This window comes from Gymnoscopelus microlampas (genome assembly GCF_963454915.1).
Source record: "Gymnoscopelus microlampas genome assembly, chromosome: 11".
Taxonomy (NCBI): Eukaryota; Metazoa; Chordata; class Actinopteri; order Myctophiformes; family Myctophidae; genus Gymnoscopelus; species Gymnoscopelus microlampas.
Genome location: NC_139948.1, coordinates 22,671,666 through 22,692,944, shown reverse-complemented (window position 1 = coordinate 22,692,944; position 21,279 = coordinate 22,671,666). Strand labels below are relative to the sequence as shown.

At 41.3% G+C, this 21,279-nt stretch overlaps 1 protein-coding gene across 2 annotated transcripts in view; it reads right to left on the bottom strand.

Moving 5' to 3' along the window:
- cpt1a2b (carnitine palmitoyltransferase 1A2b) overlaps positions 1 to 19,830 on the bottom strand; it is a 51,304-nt gene extending 31,474 nt beyond the window's left edge. For both annotated transcript variants that reach the window (XM_084072770.1, XM_084072771.1), the window contains exons 1-9: positions 19,729 to 19,830; positions 11,945 to 12,087; positions 9,008 to 9,147; positions 6,395 to 6,572; positions 3,871 to 3,972; positions 3,558 to 3,695; positions 3,265 to 3,342; positions 1,900 to 2,007; positions 1,175 to 1,262 (exon numbers count right to left, since the gene is read on the bottom strand). In XM_084072770.1, the coding sequence (XP_083928896.1) occupies positions 1,175 to 1,262; positions 1,900 to 2,007; positions 3,265 to 3,342; positions 3,558 to 3,695; positions 3,871 to 3,972; positions 6,395 to 6,572; positions 9,008 to 9,147; positions 11,945 to 12,085 (973 nt within the window). In that variant the 5' untranslated portion in view covers positions 12,086 to 12,087; positions 19,729 to 19,830. The remainder of the gene's footprint in view (positions 1 to 1,174; positions 1,263 to 1,899; positions 2,008 to 3,264; positions 3,343 to 3,557; positions 3,696 to 3,870; positions 3,973 to 6,394; positions 6,573 to 9,007; positions 9,148 to 11,944; positions 12,088 to 19,728) is intronic.
- Positions 19,831 to 21,279: the final 1,449 nt, after the last annotated feature.

Below are 21,279 nucleotides of genomic sequence, written 5' to 3'. Positions count from 1 at the left end.
AATGCGCACCATATCAGACGACGCGAGGCGCTTTTGCGTACCAACAGCTGGGACAGGAATTTCCAAGCTTTTATTTTTTAGTAAAAATAAAAAATAAAAGCCTGGAGATCGAGGCTAGGAATTTACTTCCTGAAGCCACACTCACACAATCACTTTAAAGCATGCGTCGGCCCCATACACAGCCATTAGGCGGAGGGGGAGAGGAGGACGCATGCTGCACGTGATTGTGTGAGTGTCTCGCATCGCCTCGCATCTGCTGGCTGCGCAGCACAGGGCACCAACCTTGGGGGCTTCACCAAACGGTGTGAGAGGCGGAGAGCGTCCTTTTTTCTTCTCACGCAGCTGCACCCCCCCCCCCTTCATAAACTGTCCGGTGGGCACCGTGCTGACACCCCCCCCCCCCCCTGTTGACAAAACGGGGGGGGACCATTTATTTGTTGCGCACCAAGTCACATCTCCAGGTGCTCTTCTGAGTACTAGACCTAAAAAGTTATGTGCACCCCTGTTTACGGTCACAGTCATTGCAGTCTTGATCCTCAGTAATCTTTAAGTATTTAAGTGAATCAGGTGAAATTATTTCTACATAACAAAAGAGTGTATTTTCATACTTTCAGAGCGACATTTTTACATGTACGAAGACACAGATTTGTTAAAGGAGAGGAATAATAAAGAAAGAAAATGTGGCCATTGTCAGAAATACGGAAAACAGCCCATTTACAAGTTCACAGCCGTCACAGTGTGAAGCGTTGTGAGCTTCTAGATCAGACATTTCACAATAGAGGGACCACCGCCAGAGCAAATTTGGCTATTTAATTTGGGAGGTCCTTGGCAAGGAAACGCTTGGGGACGCCTGCACTAAGTTGAACCTGAATTACACTGAAGAGAGAGTAGCTGATGAGAGGCAGATGATGTTGTCTGTGGGCTTCAACACGTTTGTTCCATAATAATAATAGCTTGAATGTATATAGCGCCTTTTGAAATCCTTCTGTTGAAGGATTTCAATTGCCATGGTGACCATTGGCCTCATAATGATGGCTTCCTCTGCCATTGTACAATTGTGTGTGTATGCATGTGCGCGCTTGGTGTGGCTGCATGTGCATGTATATGGTTGAGTTAGGTATGCATGTTTACACACGTATATGTGCACATATAAAGGTGTGTGTGTGTGCATTACCAGTCTCATCTCCCGGCGTGCGTGTTGTGTTGAACATCCTCTCACACTGAGCAGCACATAGAGGGATGACGGTACCAGGTACACGAGACTGAGAGAGAGCGAGTTGGGGGGGATGAAGAAGAATACGATCAATAAACCTGTGCTTGGATGCGTGTTTCAGCTCAGTGGCCTTGTGAGGAGGCCCTGCGACATACTAGTGTCATGTCCAGGGGGTGTACTTATAGATCAAGCTGCCTCACAGGAAGGAAACAGGAGATAGCCTCCTGACCATACCCGACTGTGGGGGCCACAACCCAGGAAATTATAATAGATGTTTTATATTCGACTAAATCCATTAGTCTGATTAAGCACTTAAGCCCAATTTTATACATTATACATACAACAGCAGCACACAAAAATAGACGATCTGCAAGCTCACAAAGCATTGCAATGTGTTGTGAGCTTGTAGATCGGCTATTTTCGTTATTTCTTGAGCCTGTAATGACAGGGGGGAAAAAAGGAAAATAAAATAAATATTTCTTTTTTATAAATCGATTAAATCAATTAGTTCAATTAACTGTTGCACCACACACACACAAACATATATATTTGTGTGTGATTTTGATTTTTTTTTCTTTCCTTTTCATATACAAATCATATTTTTTTTCCATTTTGTTGTTTTTATCATAAGTCATTTTTAAATGTGCAATAAACTAAACTAAACATACATAGAGACGAGTTCTTACAGGTTTCAGTTCCTCTCGGTTGACCTTGCGTCTGTAGAGCAGCAGGGCTGTGATGGTGTTACCTGCCCTGGCAGCCTGAATGGAGGTGGGGGTCACGTACAAGAAGTCCTGACATGTAGAGGGGGGAGGGGGGGCCAAGGGGGACAGGGAGGAAAAGAGACACATGGGGAACAGGGCAGTGAGAGAGAGAACGGTTTACATCCTCCAATTCATTGTTGAAGTAGTGGTTACTAATAGTTATACAGTAGTCATTGTACAAGTAATAACAGTAATATTGTCGGCAATGGCAACGTTATGCCATTGTAGTTTTAATAGTAATAGTGTTTGTAGTAATGCATTGCCATGGTACGGCAGTAACAGCAGTGGTATTAATAGTCATAGTAAACATGACATAGCTGCAGAAGTTGTTGTTATGGTAATTAGAAGTAGTTACATGGCCATAGTTGTAATAATAATAGTATTAACACTACAATTTAGGCATTCAGCAGACGCTCTTATCCAGAGCGACTTACAATAAGCAGGGTAATCACATACATCAAATGCAGAGCGACCGTGTAGTGCTTCAGTAAACTAGGATTGCAAGCGAGCCAGGAACCTAGCATCAGTCTAAACAACATAATGTACTATCAGAATAATCATCTGTACGATGAAACTATAGGATACCAGTTAAGCAATGAACCTAGCATATGTTTAAATAACATGCCATCTAAATTACATTTTCACATTGTGGGCAAGGAAAACAAGACTAAACTAGAAAAAGTGCTCCGCGGAGCACAGGTCTCACCACGTGAGGCATGGCACTTTCAAACATCAGAAACAAATGTCAACGAGGTCACAATGACCTCGTTGAAATTTGTGAAACCACACCTGAAGTGACTCAGTGATTAGCAACCATCAGGGGATCAATCACACTGAAGACAAACACTCTGTGACCAATTGAAAAGGTAAAATAATAGCCTATTCCTTGGCACAGGGATGAACAAGCTTGAAAAAGCCTGGCACTGAATGAGTTAAGGGTTGGGTTAGGCTTAAAAACAAAGTCTGGGTATAGTATGTTCCTAATCTAGTAGTAGTAGTGCTGGTAGTTACAGTACCATGCCATAGTAGTAGCAATAGTTGTAATAATAGTAGTAGTAACAGATGTAATAATAGTAGTTACCATGCCATAGTAGTAGTAACAGGTGTAATAATAGTAGTTACCATGCCATAGTAGTAGTAATAGATGTAATAATAGTAGTTACCATGCCATAGTAGTGGTAAATAGATGTAATAATAGTAGTTACCATGCCATAGTAGTAGTAATAGATGTAATAATAGTAGTTACCATGCCATAGTAGTAGTAATAGATGTAATAATAGTAGTTACCATGCCATAGTAGTTACTGTTGACCATGATGGGACCTCTGCCTCTCAGGTAGATGTACTCCTCCCACCAGTCACTTACCTGTACCAAACACACATGTAGATGTCTTTAGTTGTGTGTATATTTGTGTGGTTTTGTGTAGTTGTGTGTAGATAGGTGTATTATTTGTATTTATGTGGTGTGTGTGTGTGTGTGTGTGTGTGTGTGTGTGTGTGTGTGTGTGTGTGTGTGTGTGTGTGTGTGTGTGTGTGTGTGTGTGTGTGTATATATATGTATATATACACACATAAACTCACATAGTTGGTGGCCCACAGTGCTTTGAGTTTGAGGTAGCGTTGGAGGCGGTTTCCCAGGTTTGCCTCAAATTGATTGGCCAGCGCAGCCATCCGTTCATATCCTGGGTCAGTCAGCAGGGGGCGCACAGACTCCAGGTACTGAGAGAAACAGAGGGGGGGGGGGGGCAATTATATAAGCTGATTGTTAAAAGCATGTTGTAAAATGTTTCAAATGTTATGTTGTGTATTATTATGAGTTAAAAGTAGTAGGATTTACTACTGTGGCTAGAGAGAGAGTTTACATGGCACTCCATGCATTTTGCACCACGCTCACCCTGGTCAATGTGTCCTTGATGGCAGGGACAGGTAGGTGAGGTAGAGATGTCTGGTAACTGTACAACAGTGGTTTCCTGCCCGACAGCAGCCTCAACAAAGTCTGAGACAGAGACAGAGAGAGAGGGAGAGAGACAGAGAGAGAGAGAGAGACAGACAGAGAGAGTGAGAGAGATCATTATCCAACTTGTTTTTTAAATCACATTATACAGTGTACTGTACAATGACAGTAAGGGCCGTTCACACTGAGCACTATAACGGTAACAATAGGCGCGTTTAAAGGAACTGTGTTGAGCATACAGGTATTGCACAGGTGAAAACAGGCATAAGTTAGTGTGTGAAATAACACTAAATGAAATTGGTTGAACATAAATCAAATATCTATGGCAAAAAAGATGACTCCGTCTACAAAGTACTTAAGCCAATAAAACAATTAACTAGCATCCAGTGGCAATAATTAGGCTAAACAAACAATGTAGCATAATGACTATGTAAGTGACTGTCTGTGTCACAGCTTACAGTATGTGTCCTTCACACATCAGGGGTGATTGACAACTACAGTAGTCCTTATTATTGTACTTTTATCCAGTGGTGGAAAAAGTATTTTCTACTTAAGTAAAAGTATCAATACCACAATGTAGAAGTACTCCGTTACAAGTACAAGGCCTGTGTTGAAAATGTTACTTGAGTAAAAGTACAAAAGTATTGCCATCAAAATATACTTAAAGTACCAAAAGTAAAAGTACTAACATTTTTGAAAATAGCAGATCTACAAGCTCACAACGCGCCACGATGCGACACATTGTGAGCTTGTAGATCGGCTATTTTCAAATAGCCTATGTATAAAATAGGTCTAAAGTGGTTAATGTGTGTTTTATAACTAATTTATATAAAGTTGGTCAGAGTTGTGTCTGGAGATCAAAGAGAGTGAACTCTGTGCATGATGCCAGTTTATCAAAGGAATAGTTCACCTAAAAAATTAAAGCCTAAATAACTTATTTTCTATCAATTACACACCCCATGAAGCATTGAATTAATGGAAATGTGTTGTTTTTGACGCATTCCTGAGCCAATAATTTGATGACGGGTGTATTTCCAGTAGGATACTCGAAGAGACTACTTTGTCTAGAAAAAAAGGCATTTTGGGGGTGAACTATCCCTTTAAGTATACCTGGCAGGCTTGTAAGTAAGTAGACATCTAGATAAATCTATTTAATGCCACTTCTATGCTAACAAATCCATATGAGAATTAAGTAATACTTAATAATAATAATAAATGAATCAATAGAAAATAAAATACAATCTATAAATCAAAAGACCAGATGGGCCGGCCAATCAGGAGGGGCAAAACATCACTGTCTATAGATACAGAGAGAGGAGAGGTGTGGTTGTAGAGAACAGCTCATGGGATAGACGCAAACCCGTGTTGTTTTCAAGAACATGGTGTTTCCTTTGGCCTTTGGCCACTGGAAGGCCACTGGAAGTTCCATGGGAGATCCCCCCCCCCCCCCCCCCCCGGACTTTCCCCCAGTGGCTACAATGAGGAGAAGCCCCCCCCCACCCACCCACCCAAGGTCTCGCTATTTTCTATCAATTACACACCCCATGAAGCATCGAATTCATGGAAATGTGTTGTTTTTGACGCATTCCTGAGCCAATAATTTGATGACGGGTGTATTTCCGGTAGGAGACTCGAAGAGTCTACTTTGTCTAGAGAAAAAAAAAGTCATTTTGGGGGTGAACTATCCCTTTAAGTATACCTGGCAGTTCCAAGGGAGATACTACTGTAGTATTATTCAAACGCCCAGTAATGCGTCTCTGATGGCCGAAGCTGGACACGACAGCAGATACAGTAACTTCAATAACTTCATCATCTAGTTCAATGTTTCCCAAACATAGGGTCGTGGCCCCAGCCTTTTGGGTCACAGACCCGTTTTTAAAGGTCGCAAGTAAATTGGGAAATTGGGAAATTCAGGAATTGGAAAAAGAAAATTGTGAACATAGTAGATCAACAAGCTCACAACATGTAGATCTGCTATTTTCAATATTTTAGAAATAGAACTTAAAGGACGACTTCACCCATTTCCAACCTATCTTCAAATAATTGGTCCTCTCTAATGTTCAAGATAAAAGGTTAAAAAAAAGGTTTGTGTCTCAGAGGAGGGCTGTGGACAATTTAGAAACCCGCCTAACAGCAACATCATCATAAAGCAGGATTTACATTTTTTGGGGGGGGATTTCTTTTTTAACTGTCTACAGCCCTCCCCTGAGACACAGACCAAGTAGGGGGGAAAAAAGGTACCATATTATAATGAGCATTAGGGAGGGCCAATTATGAAGATAGGTTGAAAATGGTCGTCCTTTAAGTGGTTAATTCATTATGTTTAAGTTAGGGTCATGGGGAGACACCAAATTTGTCTTTTGACCTTGAGCTGAACATGTTTGGGAAGGCCCTGATCGAGTTCATTCAACACATCTCTAACCCCCCCCCCCCCCCCTCCTCCACACACACACGTACGACTTACCACCCAGACTTTGGTGGTGTTGGACACTCGGCCGTGCAGCTCAAACATCCAGCGATGGTAGGAGAGGAGCAGCTTGAGGCAGAAGCGGAGTGTAAGGATGAGAGAGAGCCACAGCAGGGTGCTAAAGACCAGCGCAGACAGCATGGTTTGACCCTGGGAACTCAGAGTCGCATGGAGGCTGGAAGAGAGGGGGGAGTCAGGGAGAGAGAGAGAGAGAGAGACAGAGGAGAGTTAAGAGGCAGACATAAAAAGAGGTATGAAAAAAGGTATTGACCATGACCGGCCATTTTGTAATTCATTTATACTCAGTGGTATGACGCAAGAACTTATTCCGCTGGCCGCTGTGTGAAGACATGGACAAAGTTAAACAAAACATTAACCATCTATCATGAATGCTTCATAATAAACACTACTCAGAGCAAAACAAATGCAGTTTCCCCTTAAACATGACAGGAATTCTTTAACAACTGTTATCAGGATCTATCAGGAACCCAAAAGACACACGGTATTAGCATTTCCCAGTGTCCAAAACGGCTGTCTCAACTATTTCCCACCAGTAGATCATTCATGTACTTGGAATTTTAACTCCATTATCTAAAACACAAGGCCCTAGAAAAACGAGACAATAGTCATCACTTAGATGGAGACATAGTGACATCTGTTGGCCACATGGGAAATTGCATGACATGAAATTAGAGACCTACAGTACATACTCATACCCATGCACAGTATGTGCACAAGAATGTAAGCACTTATCAGGGTGGGGTAATTAAGGTGTGTGTGTGTGTGTGTGTGTGTGTGTGTGTGTGTGTGTGTGTGTGTGTGTGTGTGTGTGTGTGTGTGTGTGTGTGTGTGTGTGTGTGTGTGTACAACTGCATGCACAGTTGCACACACACAACACCCTCATTTAGATAAATATTAAACATTCAAATATAATAGGCCTATACATGTGGAGTGCCTCTTTCAGCCCAGGGCATCTTCCTCACTGTGTGTGTGCGGGGGTGGGGGGGGGTATATATGCATGTGCATGCAAGGAAATGGGATAATTAAACGGTGACCGAGTCAGCTATGACAGGGGGGCTACAGTTGTACAGTATAGAGAGTATCAAATGCCATGGAAAGTGGGGGAAAGGTCAAGTGCAGCACCAGGGCTGACTCATCAGCATTACAATATGGAATTCCTTCCTCTATAGAACCCGCTCTCCCCTCCTCCCTCGAGTTCTGCTCTAGATAGACCCTCGCTTGTCTGCACGCAGCTTTACACTGACTGCACATAACACGCACGTTTACCGTTAAATCAAGAACTGTAATGTTGTGCACTAATTTATTCATTTTTGAGCAACCGTTTTTGTTTTTCTTCTCCCCCCCCCACGTTTTTCTACCAAAACTTTAGTCACCCCCCACGTGTATAGTCCCTGTCACTGCCAAGCCCCCTACATGTTAATCTTGGGGAGGGTGTAGTAGACGTCTACTCTGATACACATACAGTCACCAGTCACTTCTTTTGACAGTGAGGGGTGAGGGGGGGGGGGGGCTAGTTGCTGAGCAACTAGGGCTGTCACGATTACAAATTTAAGTTGACGATTAATTGTCACACAAATAATTGCGATTAACGATTTAATTGTGCCTTTGGAACATATGAATGCAGTTTTTTATTTCTGTTTGCCATTTAGGCTTTGTAGTAAAAAAAATCCACAGGGCAGACATGACAAATAACTTAAATATGAAATAAATTATTGACATATTTAATCATTTTATACATGAAAAAAGCAGAAATAGCTGATCTACAAGCTTACAACGCGTCACGAAGTGACGCGTTGTAAGCTTGTAGATCTGTTATTTCTGCTTTTTTTTTTATATTCGGAAATGCGTGAAAATACATCAACATGAAAACGATTATGACGATTATGCAAAAATAATTGCGATTATCTCAAATAATTGTGATTAGACGATTATGTAATAATTGTGACAGGCCTATGAGCGACATGCTTTCCTTACAAGTTCCTCCCGGAGTCGCCAGTGTGGCAACAGCTCACCCTCCCACTGCATTGTCAAAAGGCCAAGGTGGGCGCCTCGGACGGCACGGTGGTAAAGAGCCTGTGGGGGTTCAAATCCACCGGGTGCATCCGGACACAATTGGTTCACCGTGTTCGGTGGAGGGAAGCCGGTTTGGGGAGGGTGATATTTGTCATATCACGTACTCCCAAGTACGGGCTGGGGGTGGCACCTGTCAGAAGGAGTGTTGGACGAGTAGGACGAAAGCTCTACGTCCTCCCGGCGGGCGCTCCTCACTGGCAGGTGAGCCAGTAGAAGCAAACAGCAGTGACAACACAGAGAAATGTATGTGGGGAGGAATTAATTGGCATAATGGTTAAATTGGGGAGAAAAAGGGGGTTAAAAAGGGCGCGCACTGCATTGATGGGCCTGCACAATTAAGAATTTCACCCATGTTACTTGTAATGTGATGTGACAAGGTTTGATTCTGATTCCCTTGGTCAGGGGAGATAGATATTAGGCTTTTGGGCTTCAAGCTGAGTGACTGTAACATTGAACACCCTTTGGCCCCCCCAGGAAACAGTGTGTGTGTGTGTGTGCGTGTCTCTCTCTCCATACCTCAGTGGCAGGTGCTGCTGTATCTTCTCGATGAGCCCCATGCTGGGGTCTGAGCGCATGTACATGGTTGCTAGGATCGCTATGACGACAAAGAGCCAGGAGGAGGGGCTAGCTGGGTACACACCCTTAATCACCCTGTTCTGTAAACAACAAAAAACAACGTTGGTCAAGTTGAAAACACTTCCTGTTTATACTAGGCAAAAAGCAGGAAATCATGAAAACTAGACACTGCATAAAGTTCAACTACAATGCTTTTCCTTTGTAAGAAAAGGGTTAAGTTTTACTTTCATGTCAACGATAATTTTGAGTGAGTATCAGAGTATCTCATTTTGGAATTCAACTCAAAATCTATCCCTTTTAGCAGTGACAGCATCCTGTTAGAAAACAAAGACAGTGTGGCTTCATGTTAGCCTGGGATCCAGCCTGCTTCACTACGTTCGGCGGACTTTTTTTCTCTCTTCGCTTCTCAGTCTGGAATGCCTCCTATCTCCAAGGGAGGCGGGACATGACAAACGTTTCGATTCGTGCCGTGTCTTCTGATTGGTCTGTGGTGCGGGGCGGGACAAAAAAAACAGTGTGATCGTTGTGATTCGTCATTCGTTTGAACAACATCCAATCAGCAACGACGTTGCCTAACGTAACATATGTAGTTCCAGTGTAGTTCTGCAAAACGAGTCAATGGGGTGCATTCCAGACTGATAAGCGGAGAGAGAGAAAAAAGTCCGCCGAACGTAGCGAATCAGGCTGGATCCCAGGCTAGCTTCATGTGGCCAGCCTGTGACATCAGTCATCTATGACTGTGCTTTCTTCCCAAGCAAATCTACAAGCTTGTAGATTGGAAAGTTTTTTTCCCCCCTAATTTATAGAATTTCTTTGATTTTTAAATACATTTATGAAATTATTTTGACATGTTTTTGAATTTGTTTTGTATGACGGAAGCATTTGAAAATTGTGGGAGGCAACAGTCTGCTCCCGAGACTAAGCCTGATGTGACCATCACGTCACGTCTTCCATTGTAAATTAAAGTTAAATATAAAAAGAATATGTGTGGGGAATGTGGGGAAAAAAGAAAGGGTACCTCCCTGCCCTTTTTCCCCACATATATTCTGGTCGACACGTGTACTTACTACTCACACGTAGAAGTGGGAAAGAAAACATGTTGGTACAGGTTAGGGCAGCGTCATTAGCCTTCACGTACACAGAAGGGAATTCTATCCTTGTAATTTATGTCTTTGGCAGGAGCCGTCGTCCCAATGCACAAAACACTCATAAGATGTCACAACAATTCATTTATTCACACAAACAGAAACATTACCGTTTTTCCTACTGAGATTCACACAACACTGTCACAACTCACAAGTGATATTCCATTCACAAATAGCGAGTATAATTTCATTGCACAAATACTAGAACGATGGAAGGCATATGCCATTATTAACGGGCATATTGAGGTATGCCAACACATAAATTCTTGGCATGCACAGAAGTGGCTTTTTTATTACTTTTATCCATTTCATCTCAAAGGCTCAAGGCATTTCTGATAACATTCTATTCATGCTGCATGTATAAGGGAATTCATGATTGGAATATGAAAGTTCAACAGCTTAACCCGAATAACACAATATCACAGCAGTGTACAGTACATCTATTTTAGGTAAGTGACAAAAATAATGTGAAGTGTGTGCGACCAGGGCCTTCATTGCTCACTGTCAGCTTGTTTTTTCACACTGCTCTTATCATTCTCTGCTATAAATACAAAGTGTCCCATTTCACAAATTTCAAGAGGAAGCATCATTTATATGATCGCGTTCACTTGCAAACAGTTGTAGGCTACAAGAAAGTTGATGAGGAAAAAAAAACTATTTAGCCTAAGATAGCTTTGACAATCCCATCCTTTCCATCAATTGAGAGATCTTATGAAACAAATTGTAAATGTAGGCTACACATGTGCATCTAATTTTCATGAGCCAAGTCTGCCTCCAACAAAAAAACTCTGACATGTACACAGTTAGCCTCTAACTGTTATTGCTAGGCCAACAAATCATTTATAAAACTCTCACTTTCACAATATCAACCTCAATCCTACATTATGTCATGTTGCATCGACGTAAGCCGTGAGCAAATTCCTTCTCAAGCTGTGAAGCTGAGAGAAAGTTTAAAATCTTCTAAAATTCCCTTTTCAGCCCTGATATTTTGTTCCTTGTACCTGCCCATATTGTCATTATTTCTGCGAGTGACACGCACAGTACAAAGAGAGCAAATGAGCTGGGTTGCTCTGGGATAGACATTTCATCACATTACACAACATTGATGAGTAGCATTCTTAGGCTACTGATTTCAGGGCTAGGCCTAAATGAGAATGTTTATACTACACATTTTATTTGCATTCAACACTTTGCCTTGTTAAGTGTGTACAGGACATTTCCAGCTGCAGTGTCCACAGCTTTTCATGGTGGCTTTACTATGGTTATAATCAAAAGCCTGATGGTCTATAAATGTAGTGAAACCTTTTGGTAGTATGAGACTTGGCACTAATACTATTTTGCACAAAGAATAGGACAATACAATATAATTTTTTCCACCCAAATCATCCCACAGGATTTATTATGACCCCTTTACAGGCCGGACCTGGCAGTTTGACATCCCTTCCTTATGTTCCTCAGTCACTGGCATGAGGAATAAACTGTGTACATGATCAAAGAGGTCACAGGTTCAACCCTAACTGTCCAAGATATTGATACCTACCTGCTTCTAAATGTCTCTTGGAAAGAAAAAAATAAAACCATCAGCTTAAAATTAGAAAATGACAAAGTATATGTCCTCAATAAATACATTTTTACTTTCACCTTTCTGGTCCTTTCACCTTTCTGGACTTTTCTGGTCCTCACAGAGATAGAAGTACACACACTTAAAGTGATCACCCACTCTCAGCCTTACCCTCATGCGGCTGCAACGTTTCTTCCAGGAGCGGAGACCAGACTGACAGATCTGATTGAGGGCCTGGTAGGACAGCTGTAGGTCGATGCCTTCGGGGGTTATGGTGAACTGGAACGCCACCGCCTGGTGGGCCTCTGCCATCACTATAGAAAACACACAGACAAACTTAGGAAAACAACCACAACAGGACCTCGGAGTCTGAAACAGCCATTATTTCAAATGCTATAAAGAGAGACGTCATAATGTGAAAGAAAGGTACCTCTGGTATAATGAATCATAAACAATAGACATTGGCATTTGAAAAAGCTTTTTGTGCCCCACCCAACATTTTGCACACTCCAGAAAATTGTCACGTCTGTCAAGAGTGGTCAAAGATTCAAACAGAAGCTTGTGGATTAGGGGATTTTTTTGGCTACCAAAAGTGCATAATTGAGGTGAAAATGACCAAGGGACACGTAACCAAATATTAAGATTGCTGTAACCATGTATATTTCTGACCCAGCAGATTTGGTCATATTTTCAAAAGACCCATAATAAATTCATAAAAGAATAATGGGCTGAGAGCACCAATTTGTTGAGATTTATAAAAGAGGACTAAAGACCAATATTTTTAGCAAATACGTTTTTTAGCTACACTGGATTTACGTGTTTTTTTTCTGTTTTTTTTTTCGTTTTGGGGTGTTTCAAGTGTGATATGGTAACAACAAAGTAAACTTATTTTCAACAGTCCTGATTGTTTAAGTAGTCTTTTTTGGGGACAGAAACAAACAAAATTGTGTTCACGATATCACAATCTAAAATTCTAGTTTTGGCGGGCGGGCGGCCAGATTATGCCCATATATGGACATGCTGCAGGTGGGCAGATTATGCGAAAGTCCGCTCCATTCATGTTGAGATGATTTATGAGTATAGACCAATTATTTGTTTACTAACATTGAGCCTGGACGCACAGGTGATTGTTTCACGCAATCAATTCCCAACCTGTTTCGGGGTGCACTGGTTTCAGCACACCCCAACCCCCTCTTGTGTGTGTTGGCTAGTGAGACGCGTCCTAACGAGACCTGATATAATGGGTTTCGTTGCGCGCATACTGGCTGCACGCAGCCAGTATGACGTCGTCTGTTAAGGGGTCTATAGCTTCACAAACATGTACTATAATCATATCACACTCAGCTGCAACCTGTGTGTGTGTGTGTGTGTGTGATGTCGGACCAGAGCTCGATCAGTGAGAGGGATATAGAGGTAGAGAGGGAGATGGGGAGGGAGAGAGGGGGGAGAGCGAACTTGGTACCAAAACATGAACACGCTGATTGACGCGTTGGCAAAGCACAATAAGTTCGGCAACGCTGGTGATAAGTGATATAGTGACATGTTTTCCACTTAAAGATAGACAATCACTGATTGATGATAAATGATATAAATCAGTGGTTTATAAGTTTGTTGACATTTGCTTTTGCAGCGAGGCTGACAAATACTTAAATGGCCTCATCAGCAGCACTGCCAATGGAAGTGAGCGCATGTTGTTGTTCAACTACTTTCCTTCATGAAATGTTCCGTTGTCATTTTGATTCAATTACCACCATATTCAGTTGTGACATTTCTCGTAAGTTAAGAGTTTATCCCTTTCTGTGTCTCCATTTCCCCATCATCTTTGGTAGTGGGGAGAGTCACTGTTTTTCATGCCTGTGCAGGTTTCCATAAGGTTTCCTTGTTTTAGCCAATGTCCAAATAACATAAAATGATACTAATGAACTGTACAGGAAACAGTACCATCATATTCAGCACAGGAAACAGTACCATCCATTTCTGTCCGGAACAATTCAACCGGGGGTGTTGCCTGGATATCCATCTGTACTTTTCCATTCTCAACATAGGGCTATCACGATTCCAAATTTAAGTTGATGATTAATTATCACTCAAATATTTGAAATCTACGATTTAATTGAGTTTCTGTCGTTGAAAATTAATGGAACATTATGGATACAAATTAGATATCTGTTTGGCTTTTAGCTTTCATAAACAAAAGTTGCACAGGGCAGATATGACAAATAACGCATATTTAATTACTTTATACTTAGAAATAAACATTAATAGTGTTAATAGCCGATCTATAAGCTGTGAGCTTATAGATCTGCTATTTCCACAATTTTTTACATTTTTTTAAATGATATAACATTTTTTAACAAGGAATTGATTATGACGATTATGCAAAGATAATTGCGATTATATAAAATAATTGCGATTAGACAATTATGTCATAATTGCGACAGTCCTACTCCTCTTCTCCACATGCTAGCTCTGAGGTCTCCATGGCACCCTGTCTTGGATGTCATGTTACTATGCTGTATGAGAAATGCTGGTACACATTGACACGGTGATTCGACAAATACAAATCAGTTACAGGCAGCAGCCCACTTAGATACCAATCTCAGGAAAACCTCAGACTACTGTAAATTTACAGCAGAGTTGACTCTTTTTAAAGTACTTAATAACTGTGCTTGGGTGAGTAAAAGGGTTATTATGATTGCAATCACTATCCACACACAATTCCTTCCAGTGCAAATGCAGTTATAGAACCAAACACCAGACAGACACTCAGCATGCATATTCTGTGTGTGTGTGTGTGTGTGTGTGTGTGTGTGTGTGTGTGTGTGTGTGTGTGTGTGTGTGTGTGTGTGTGTGTGTGTGTGTGTGTGTGTGTGTGTGTGCGTGCGTGCTATGCATGGACAAACCCTGTTATACACAGCTTAGCCGTTGACCATGCTGTATATAAAAGAAAATGTTGCTAGCTCATGACCAACTGGTAGAGGGCGTATAAATCTTCTTACACTTTTCCAGCAACTGTGATGTCTTAAGTGTGTGTGCGCGTGTCCAGTGAGACCACAATATAGTACAGTATATCATACTATAATTCTAGTAACCTCTGTAGTGGTGGTGAGTACGTGAGTGAAGACACCCGGTTCTCCTCACTGGCTGGACCAATTGCTCTGATTTTGCACACAGCCATTGACCATTACCATCTGAACGCAACTGTGAAGCCCGTTTTTCAATTTAATCAAATCTCAGCTTCTTATTAGCGTTTTTCTGTCAAACACTGTCGCCATGGTTACGGGCCTGCCCAGCTATGGGACGAACTGCCTCCCGGGTTGCCAGATCATGTGCGCATATCCCCCCACGGATGCGCTGCGCCGACGGGTATGGTCTAGTCCTACTATAATCCTAGTAACCTCTGTAGTGGTGGTGAGTACGTGAGTGAAGATACCCGGTTCTCCTCACTGGCTGGACCAATTGCTCTGATTTTGCACACAGCCATTGACCATTACCATCTGAACGCAACTGTGAAGCCCGTTTTTCAATTTCATCAAATCTCAGCTTCTTATTAGCGTTTTTGTGTCAAACACTGTCGCCATGGTTACGGGGCTGCCCAGCTATGGGACGAACTGCCTCCCGGGTTGCCAGATCATGTGCGCATATCCCCCCACGGATGCGCTGCGCCGACCGGGTATGGTCTAGTATACATAATATATATACACACATAAACACATTCCACAATGATGACAGAGGACTCTGGAACACTTTTAAGCCAGAAATACTGCTTCAAGGAATGTGTGTGTGCTTCTGTAAGTTTACATAAAACATGTATTCAACTCAAGACAAGTATTAAACCACCCCCAGAACAGATACTAGGGAATTGCTGCGGCATTCAATGTCCTCCAGCATTCAAAATATAGATACACACACACACACACGCATGTATTGTACATACACAAACAGTTTAATATTGTTGTGTGACAATTCACAGCATTCCAAATATTAAACAAACTATGGACATCTGAGGTGTCACACACAGGACACACAATTGCTATGTTACAGAGTATGAAAAGTAGGTCAACAAATAATCCCAAAGATGTTTCTGTGTGTGTGTGTGTGTGTGTGTGTGTGTGTGTGTGTGTGTGTGTGTGTGTGTGTGTGTGTGTGTGTGTGTGTGTGTGTGTGTGTGTGTGTGTGTGTGTGTGTGTGTGTGTGTGTGTGTGTGTGTGTGCGCGCAAGTGATTTATTGCTGCAGATTTCTCCCTCTGCTATCCATCATCTCTCTCACTTCCTACAGCCACCCTTCCCTGTCACTGTGTGTGGGTGTGTCTGTTTGCAAGACAGAGGGAGAGGCAATGTGACATAGAGAATAGTGAGAAACAGTGACAGTAAAGAGTAAGACTGACTAACTTATGCTTCGTACCACGGCACGGCGGTGTCACTCGCCTAAAATAACCAGGCAAATGTACAGATTTGTTGACCGACACCGTCCTGTGACTAAGCATAAATTAAGAGTTAAGACTTCAGCAAAATAATGAGAGAGACAAAGGGAGACTGGTAGAGGGGGACAGCGTGTGCGTGTGTGTGTGTGTGTGTGTGTGTGTGTGTGTGTGTGTGTGTGTGTGTGTGTGTGTGTGTGTGTGTGTGTGTGTGTGTGTGTGTGTTCACACAAAATCCAGTGTTATTTTAGCTGTGAGTAGGGCTGTCATGATTACACATTTAAGTTCACGATTAATTGTCACACAAATAATTGCGATTAAAGATTTAATTGTGTTTTTGGCATTGAATATTGAATACAAATTTCAATGTATGTTTCTTTTTGAGGCTTCGTAATAAAAAGAAATGCACAGGGAAGATATGACAAATAACTTAAATATTCAAAGAAATTATTGACATATTTAATAATTGAATGTAAAAAAAATAGCAGAAGTAACTGATCTACATCTAACTTGTAGATCAGTTATTTCTGCTTTTTTTTCATATTTGGAAATGTGTGAACATTTTTTCTAAATGGAAACGATTATGACGATTATACAAAAATAATTGCGGTTATCTCAAATAATTGCGATTAGACGATTATGTAATAATTGTGACAGGCCTAGCTCTGTGAGCAGTGTAAAAATGGAAGTGAGTGAGAGATGGACTGATCTAGAGAATGTGAGGAGGAAGTGGGTGGGCTTGTAGGTAACAGTTTGTTATTTGCTGCTGGAACTTCGGCTATGACAGACAGACACACACACACACACACACACACACACACACACACACACACAAAGAAAACAAACGCAGCATTGAGAGCAGGAAGAGAGACACTATTGTGGTCCATCTCTCCGCAGAGGCCAAGTCTCGCTGTCTGTATCACAAGCAGGCATTACGAATGGCTGCAGAAAGTTAGCTATTGTCCACACGCATTCAACAATGCAGTCACTGACAGACCAGCCTATTTGAATGTGTCCCGTTTCATTCCAATAATGCTCATTTCACATTTCGGCCCTGTAAATCTGCGGTTCTCAATGGGGACCCCCAGGGTCCTTAAGAGGGTTCAAGGGCGTCCCCAGCTAAATGTGTTAAGCATCAAAACAAGTGTAATCACTTTAAACCTAAATATACACATTAGCCATTTGAAAATAGTCAGTCTATAAGCTCACAACATGTCTGTGAGCTAGTAGATCAGCTATTTCCCAAAATAAAGATTTGGAATACTTTTGAAGCATTTAACAAACACTTGTTGTATGGAGGTCGTGGACATAAAATATTTTATGATGGGGGTCCGCAGACATGATAAAAGTTTGAGAACCACTGCTGTAAATAAATAACAGTCACAGGTTCTCTCTAGACCTATGCACTGTTAAACAGCCTCCTTGAATCTACCTTGTTAGCCAGGAAGTTAATTCTCCAGGCCTGGAAATCAGAGAAACCCCCGACAATCAATATGTGGCTAAAGGAGCTGGGAGGAGTGTTGCACCTGGAGAGGATAAGGTTCACTCTTTCTGATAGGGAGCCCCTATTTCAGAAAATCTGGGCACCTATTATTGGGCTGCTCGATGAGATGACTTGAGTGAATATAGTGTCGTGTTGCCCCCGGGGTAGTATCTGTTGTATGCCTTTATATTATACTAGATCGTGATGCTGTTCGTTTTGCCCTCTGGATGTGTACTATCATCAGCCTCATGTTGTTTGTATGTCATTTTGTTTAGTTAAGTTGTGTATGTTGTTGTTCTGTTTTGTATGCCTCCGTTTTGTTTCATGTTGTTTTTGTATTTCTAATTTCATTTATATTTTGTCTCATATTTCTTTTATCTGTGCAAATCCTGTTGGCGATATTTGAAAATACCTGTGTGAGAGGAAAAAACTGCAATAAACAGATGTTTTTTTTTTTAAAACAGCCTCCTTGAGCAATTCACTGAACCTGTTCATCAGTCACCCTGTACAAGAGAATTGGTAGAATAACAATGCAATATAAATAGTTAGTATGCCTTTACTTGAAACTTAAACATGAAACCAGAGGTGTAAAGTAACTAGGTACATTTACTCAAGTACTGTACTACTGAAAACTTGTGAAATGGACATTCTGCATAATGAGTACTTTCTATTTTTGGTACTTAATGTACATTTTGATACCAATACTTTTACTCAAGTACATTTTGAATTCCGGACTTTTTACTTAAACGAGTATTTCTTCATTAGAGTATTGATACTTTTACTTAAGTAAAAAATGTGATGAAAACTCATAGCATGCAAAAGACACGTATAGAACCCCGCGTCCACCTTTAGAGCACCCGATCTTTTCATTTTTTAATCCAGTAAACCAGACGGACGAGTTAGTTCATCGTCTTTGACAATGTGACGCGGCAGGTCGGACTGGACGAGAGAGACAGGTTGTTACACAAACATCCATCCATTCACACACAGCGTGCAGAATGAGGCCCACAGGGCAACACATGGGCGCGTTCCTGCTTTAAAACATTGATATTTATGTTAAGTTTTACTTTGAGAAAACGGGAAACCAAAGCCGTAGCGTCGGAAGGACAAGTTAACTGTCTGAAATACACTAATAACCGCAGTTCAATGCAACTTCCTCTGAATGCGACACAGAGCTCAGCAAGTCATGATCGGGTGACAACTTTGAACGTTATTGCATACAGGATAGGTGGGCACGTCCTTGTAAAATTGGCTATTTTGTCCAAAATGTAAAAGAAAAAAAAGAAAGAAAAAAAAAAAAAATATATATATATATATATATATATATATATATATATAATGTTTGAAAATGGTATAAAAAGGTATAAAGTATACATGATGTGAACATGCACGGTACATCATTATCAGACTTTTTTTTATCCTCCAACTTCTTGTTTTTGCCCCAAAATGACTGCATATAGGAGGTTTCGTAGCAATTGTAGAAATATTAGACCATAATTGTCGAATGTGTAAGTAAGCATGGTCACATCACATCATGTACTTAAGACCATTTTACAAATATTCTATTTAACATTTTTGAACAAAATAGCCAATTTCACATCGAGGCCCAGATGTCCCTGGTGGTGCCCACCTATCCCGATACCATTCAAACCCTACTATGTTCTCCATAAGCTCGTATTTCTCTCCATCACTTCCCCCCCACACACACACACCCACACACAAAACATAAACGCGCACGCGGCAAAGTTTCTCCAGAAACGTGCGACTGCGACCCCCCCCCCGCCCCCCGGCCTTTTGCCGTCCGACGGTGTCGTGCGAAAGCCGCTCTTCAACAAAGCACGTATAGTTTGTGGAGGGGGGGGCTACACATCACACATGACACCACACACACATACAAACAAGCAAACAAACCCCACGCACGAGGAAACCAAGCAACACACACAGCCTACATGATGATGCACTGCTAGAGAGAGACCACACCTTAGACACTGTGGGGGAGTCTCTGAAATAAAACTACAAAATAGGATTGAATAGGAATGAATCAGATTTACCTGAATCTTCTGCAGCCAAAAGCACTGTTTGTTTGTTGTTGAGGATGAGATCAAGTCTCTCTCTACAGTAAATTGTGTGTGGATTCTTGTTCCAGTCTCTGGGCAGCGAGTCAAATGTTGGGCGGGGCCCAGTGTCGCCAGGTTTTGAGAGAGAAACAAGCAACCGTGTCTGAGAAAACAAGCCCAAAAGATGCAACTTAAGGCCACATGAGCACTTTTGAACCTATATCCATCGGCTATTTGAAAATAAGCTGTGAGCTTGTAGATCTGCTATTCAAAAAAAATCTTGAAAAGAAATGTGGAATATTTGGAACATTTTTCTGAAACATCCTAACAACACAAATGCTTCCTGGCACAAAACTTTTTAATGAAAATATTTGAGAACCAATGGTTTAAATAAAATAAAAAATTGGAAGCAAGCCTAAATAAGCAACCCGCAACTACCAATACATCGCTTATAATAAGCAAACCTGGCAACGCTGGGCACTACACAGGCAGAGTGGGCGGGGCCTCTACAAAACGTAATCACAGCCAATAGCGTCGAGCCGCATGTACGTCACTCATTCAAAGGAACCCCGCCCATCACGGGGGGAAACCATAGAGTTATATATGTATGGGGAAACCTCAGAAGAAGCATGTATGATATTTGCAGTGGTGGAAAAAGTACTCACATGTGTTACTTAAGTAAAAGTATTAATACTGCAATTTAGAAATACTCTGTTACTAGTAAAAGTCCAGAATTCAAAATTTACTTGAGTAAAAGTACAAAAGTATTGGTATTAAAATGTACTGAAAGTAGAAAGTACTCATTGTGCAGAATGTCCCATTTGACAAGTTTTCTAGATCTATTCTAGAGTATATAAAATGTACAAAAATCCTTTGAAAATAGCCAAAGTTTGAAGGCTGAAGTTGTATTGTAAGCTAAATCTACAAAGTAACTATAACTGAAGTGGCTAAATAATAATGGAGTAAAAGTACAATATTTGCCTCTGAGATGTAGTGGAGTAAAAGTAAAAGCATTGGAAATTGGAAATACTCAAGTAAAGTACTAATACCAAAATTGTACTTAAGTACAGTACTGTAACAGTGGTGTGTTCTACCGTCAGATGCTGTGTACGGCGTATACCTTGAGATGTTTTTTCGTCGCTATAGTAGGCCTATACCTTCAAAAACTGTTTCATCCATTGAAAACGCGAGAGCGTATACCCACGACCACGCGCATCGTATCGTACCACTGTACTGTAAGTAAGTACATGTACTTTCCACGACCACCACTGGGTGCAGTACTCACTAGACCAGTATGATTCTCAAACCTTTTTAATTTCAACGACCCCCATAGTTCTGAGAGAGTAATGGAACCACAGAGTTACAGACATGTAAGGGTCCCTTTGGAGCACCAATCAAGAACCATCTGAGGGTCCCTGCACCCCACTTTGAGAACCACTGCAGTAAAGTAATAATTTAAAATAAAATACAAATTAAAGTCATTATACACTGTGTACACCTGACTTATTTTACAGCATTGTAACATCCCCTTCCTGTGGTTTTACT